The sequence below is a fragment of the Centruroides vittatus genome, unplaced genomic scaffold, assembly GCF_030686945.1.
Source record: "Centruroides vittatus isolate TY-2023 unplaced genomic scaffold, ASM3068694v2 contig_231, whole genome shotgun sequence".
NCBI classification, from domain to species: Eukaryota; Metazoa; Arthropoda; class Arachnida; order Scorpiones; family Buthidae; genus Centruroides; species Centruroides vittatus.
Window position 1 is genome coordinate 1,480 of NW_027121445.1, and position 6,064 is coordinate 7,543.

At 33.5% G+C, this 6,064-nt stretch overlaps 1 protein-coding gene across 1 annotated transcript; it reads left to right on the forward strand.

The window, feature by feature from the left end:
• Positions 1–3,476: 3,476 nt before the first annotated feature.
• LOC136971082 (general transcription factor II-I repeat domain-containing protein 2-like) lies at positions 3,477–3,814 on the forward strand (the record flags this gene model as incomplete). The annotated part of the gene is made up of 1 exon (XM_067265553.1): positions 3,477–3,814. A coding segment is annotated over one exon (338 nt), but the record flags the coding sequence as incomplete, so codon positions are not given.
• Between the last annotated feature and the right edge of the window lie 2,250 nt (positions 3,815–6,064).

Below are 6,064 nucleotides of genomic sequence, written 5' to 3' on the forward strand. Positions count from 1 at the left end.
ATTTTATCTCAGGAGATAATACACATACAATTTTAGAACAACTAATCAACCATTCCACCCTGCAAACACTGAGTGGCATTTTTCCTGTGTTCATTGTGGATTTGGCCAGGCTCGTAATCAGGGGTAATTCTCTGGACTCGCTTAGCATGTGCTGCATGCTTAAGATAAAGTTTTAACTGTCAATATACTTTTTATATGAGAACAAATATGCCAATAATAATTTATTCTAATGTGTAAACTCTTTTTATCATTTGTGTTTCTTTTACATTGGCAATTAGCGGCTAGCCATTTTAAGTCAGTACGATGCTTGCAGGAACTCAATCACTTGTTCGTGTGGAGGTTTTCCGCAGCAAACAAGTGCATGCAAGCACACGACATCATTCGAAGCATTTAACACGACCAGATTGTATCGAAAGCTTGCAGTACCCAGTCAGCATACATGTATTGTGTACTAGGGCGGATCTACATAGAGACTAATAGGGCATAAGCCTTGGCTCCCAGTGTTAAGAGCCCACAAAATTAAATTATCATCATAAATTTTTAATACTTTTTCATTATAATATATCTATATATATATCGAGATGTGTTGATAATAATAATGATAAATAATAAGCGTAGAGCCCAAACAGTTAGGAGTTGAAAGTTGAAATTTGGTACACAGTTACGGTACGTTACAAGAACGTACACTAAGAAGGGATTTTTTGAAATTCCCCTTCACAGGGAAAGGTTATACAATGAGTGTTAACAATGGAAGTGTTAAGAGAAAGCGGTGTGCAAGATTTACAGGCACAGATACGGTTTTTTGTGTTTTTGCAGGAAATCGAACATATTTTTAGACCCATCTAAAAATTCTCCAATTAGTCTGGAAACAGGGGGACCTAATTCTTGCATTCTGTGAAAATGGGTAAGATTGGCTATAATGTAATAATCTCAATTGTTGCTATTGTTACTTTTTGCCCAAGCAATGCCGGGCTTATCTGCTAGTTTCATATATTTCATGTGTAGATATAATGGACTTTATAATAGTCTATACTTTTTTATTCACACCAAATAACATTTCTGCATATTGTTTAGTGCTAGAGATAGGCCTATAATTCTTATTATAACTTTCAGCATGCCAAAAAATTTTGATCAGGATTTGCCCCTGCTCATAATGGAGCCGAATGATGAGGGATGAGACATATGATGTCTCTTGGGCTGTCTGGTGGATTCAATTCTGGGTAAACAGTAGGCAGATTCATTAACTGCTTTGGCCATCCAAAAGTTAAATGCTCAACATGGGCTTAATTTGCAAGCTTGAAATTAAGAGTATCATGCTCTACAAACCGAGCTATACAGGCTGTGAGGCATATTGTACACCCTCTGGCTAATTTGATGAAGGTTTAATTTGATGTATTATCAAAGAAAAATCATAGGAATGAAATTATTGTTTAATAAAAAACTGATAGCTTTTTATATGTTTGTTTTGAAATTAGAAAAATTGATTTTATTTTCTTGATTAGATGAATGTTTTTGTATGATAAATACCAATAATTTATATGTATTTTACATCATTTTTAATTTTTAAGTTAGTACTTGCTTGCATTAAAAATAAATTAATATTTAAGAAATTTTTTAAAATTTAATTATATTGTAAAAGCTACTTTTGTGTTAGAATTTATCATGTTTGCTGGATATAATTTCTCATACAGTACATTATATGATAGTAAAATTGTAAATTTCAATTTACTCTTATAAAAATTATAAAGAATGATTGTATCACACCATATCATAAACTGAAGTGCCAAAAAGTTAGAGACAGCAGTACAAGCAATGTTCTTACCTTCTACTCACGGGAAATACTTTGAGCTGGAACATTTGCATTTGACACCATAGGTATGATACTTATTGGTTGTGTGTGAACTTGGTTAGAGTAGCAATGGGCACTGTAAAAAATTTATTGCCATTCCATTATGGATAGATTGTTGGAGCAAGAAGAATGGGTCACTCTATGAGAGAGATGGCCAATACTTTTGGATTTTTTTGTGCAATAGTTTCAAAGGTTTACCAGGAAAACTCAAATTCTGGACAGAAATCAGCAGCTTGTGCATAGTGCCCCATGGCTAATGCAAGAACATGTCTGTCATTGGCTAACCATGGAACAAAGGGCAATTTTGTGCCATCAGACTTCAACAGGATTGCCACTGAACCCATCAGTCAACACACTGTACAACATACACTACATTGCTTGGGGTTTGTCAGTCACTGGCCCACTTTAGTGTCACTACTAACAGCCAGACATCAGACATGTGCTTCACATGGACCAAAGAACATCAAAATTGGACACTGGATTACTGGAATAGTGTTATGTGGTTAGATCAGGCATGTGAAACATACGGCCCGCCAACACGTGGGTTGCGGCCCGCCGAGACTTTTAAAAAATTTTTAAATATCAAGCTTTGACTCTTGAAGTGGAAAGTTTGAACTTTTTTGAACTGTACGATTCCTGCCCTTTTTGTGTTTGTTCATTTCGTATTTCGTCCAACCAATTCAAATTGGTCGATGCTACGAAAGACGGTTTGATAACGGCTGCGGCTTTGAATCTACAAATGATGATTGGCCGGCGAACATCGTACGAGAGCGGACATCGTGGAAGACTGCTATGCGCTGATCGGTCCATCAGCCATTGCTACAATCCATATAAAAGGAAAGGTTTTGGCGCTAAAGTCAAGTTTTTGCTGGAACTTGAAGGAGGATGTTTGTGTGCTCTACCGTAAGGTGTTTTCGTCTACTATTGCTGTGACGAGTGACGGGAGGATTGTTCCAAGTAACTGTATCCGAAGTATACGTCACAAGGTGTCTTTTTGACCGATCTAGGAATAGTGACTTTTGGAACTTTGACTGTTTGTGTGAATCTACTTTGTAAACGTCGTAATTTTTGTAATTTGTAAATCTCGTAAACCTTGTAAGTTCATGTAACATCAAATAGTTGTCATAAACGTTTTGTTAATTTGAAAAGATATATTTCAAATTTAACTAACTCCAAGAACAATGAATAAGAAAAGGTCAATTGAAGAGGAACAACGTTATTTTCAAGAAAAATGGGAATTGCAATATTTTTGTGTCCAAAACAAGAATAAAATATTATGCTTGATACGTAAAAACTCTATTTCAGTTACTAAGGAATATAATCTTAAAAGGCACTATGACAGAAATCATAAAAGAAACTATGACCAATACGTTGCAAAACTTCGTTAAGACAAATTGTCGGAATTGAAATCACTCCTTCAAAAACAACAAAGTGTATTCACTAAATCTGTTGAAGACAATACAGCTGCTGTAAAAGTTAGTTATATATTATCACATTTAATCACGAGCAGATCGAAACCATTTACCGAAGGGGAATTTATTAGTGAATGCTTAATTAAAGTGGCGGAAGTATTATGTCCAGCACAAAAAAGAAAATTTAAAAGTAAGTTTAAGTCAAAATACTGTAGCTAGCAGAGTTGACGAAATAGCCGATAATTTGAGAAATCAGCATAATTCAACAATATCAACATTTCAAGCCTACTCTATTGCAATTGATGAAAGTACAGATATTCGAAATATCGCTCAGCTGGCTGTTTTTATTCGCGGATGCGATGTTAATTTAAAAATAAGTGAAGAACTTTTGGAAATCATTCCTATGCATAATACAACCACTGGAGCTGATATTTTCGATGCACTTATGGAAGTTTTGAAGAAGTATAAGTTACCATTGGAAAACTTGGTTTGTCTCGCAACTGACGGTGCACCTACCATGACCGGTATTACTAAAGGATTGTTGCAAAATTAAAAGAAACATGCAAACAGCATGGTAATAATAATTTTGAACATTTTCATTGTATTATTCACCAGCAAGTACTGTGCTCCAAAGTTTTAAATATCAGACATGTTTTAAAAATAGTCACCAAAATTGTAAATTATATTCCAGCACGTGGACTTAATAATCGTTAATTTGTTTCATTTCTGGAAGATATAGAATGTGAATACACCGATCTACCATATTATACGGAAGTTCGTTGGCTTTAGAGTCATAAAGTGCTAAAATGATTCTTCACATTGCTGGACGAAATCATAATTTTCTTGGAAACAAAAAATTATGAATGTGCTGAATTAAAAGATGGACAATGGATAAAGGACCTGGCTTTCTCAGTTGATATTACGAGTCATCTTAATCAACTTAATCTTAAGCTTCGAGGCAAAAATCATGTTGTTACAACGCTATTTGATGATATAACGCTTTCAAACAAAAATTATCACTTTGGTGAAAACAAATAGAAAAAGAAAACTTGTCTCACTTTGAAAGCTGTCAATATCTATTGCTTAAATCACCTAAATTAAAATTTACAGAATACGCTCACTAAATTAAATTGTTAGAAACGGAATTCAATCGAAGATTTTCTGAATTTAAAAGCTGTGAATTACAATTTCGTCTTTTTACTTTGCCTCTATCTATCGATATTGAAACTGTTGATGAAAACTTACAAATGGAATTAATTGAAATCCACTGTGATAATTTGCTGAAACAAAAATATATGGATGTTGGAATTCCAGATTTTTATACATATTTATTTGTAGATCGGTTTCCTAAAATGTTATCGTTTGTTACCCGTATACTGGCTATGTTCGGAAGCACTTATTTATGCGAGCAACTATTTTCTTTAATGAAAAATAACAAAAATTCAGAAAGGTCAAGGTTAACCGATCAACATTTATCATCAATTTTAAAAATTGCATCGGCTCAATATATTCAACCAAATTTTGATGACTCGCTTTGTGAAAAACGTTGTCAAATATCTTCTAAAAAGTAATATTAAACTGTGAATTTTGTTTATTTTTTATTATAACTTTTATTTTTGTTTTTTTATAAAAAATATAAAATATTTATAGTTTAAGTTTAAAAAATAATATGAAATATAAAATGTCTATGTACATATAATATACAATACATTGAGTCTAATAAATACATAATATAATCATTCTAAAAACCGTATTTTATTAATTTTTTGAACATTGAAAACATGCGGCTTCCAACTTATACAAAATAGATCATGTGGCCTGCAATATCATATGAGTTTCACATACCTGGGTTAGATGAATCTCATTTTCAGCTCTTGAGCTAATAGTCATTTGTGTGTGGCAACAACCATATAAAACCATGAATCCATTGTCAGTAAGGTATTGTGCAAGCTAATGGCAGCTCTGTTCTGGTTTGAAATGTGTTCTATTAGTGTGAACAGAGACTAACGGTTAGTCTGCAGTCGACTTTGAAAGTTACAATGTATACTAATCTTGTGACAGACTTTTTGTTCTCTTTATGCTTGCTATGTTCTCTGACAGTAATGATTTGTATCAGCAGGATAATACTACTTCCTGTAGGACACGGGTAACACAACAATGGTTTGAGAGTATTTGACAGATTTTCAGCTACTCCCTTTTCTGTCTCAGTTGCCAGACTTGAACCCCATAGAGCATTTATGGGATACTGTGCAAATGTTACTCAATGTCTTGCAGAACTATCCAACAAATGCAAACTGAATTATGGAGAACTATTAGACATGTCTGGATTAAAATACCTGTGCAACAACTCAGACACTTCATAGAATCTATGCCACATCATATATGAACTGTTATATGGGCCGAGGGAGAAGCTACATGTTATTACATAAGTGTCTCTAATTTTTTGGCATTTCAGTTTATATATTATAATGGATATATTATATTATAGATTCCATTATTACATGTAAACTAAGTTTCATAACAGATAAATAATTAAAATAAAGACCATTTGTTGAACTGCTTACAATGAATTTTACTTGCATCAAATTGACCTAGAGGGTTGGAGGATATACTTTATCCCCTCTGTTCCTTATGGATTGATGCCCATGTATACAGTCTACTCCTCATAGTAATGGTGGTTGTCTGATATTTCCAAATATTGTAGTTCTACTCTATGTGATCAATCTGGAATCATTTGTATACTACACGACTTCTTAGTATGTGTCTATTGGGACATGAATAACTCAAAACTGAATACTATGGG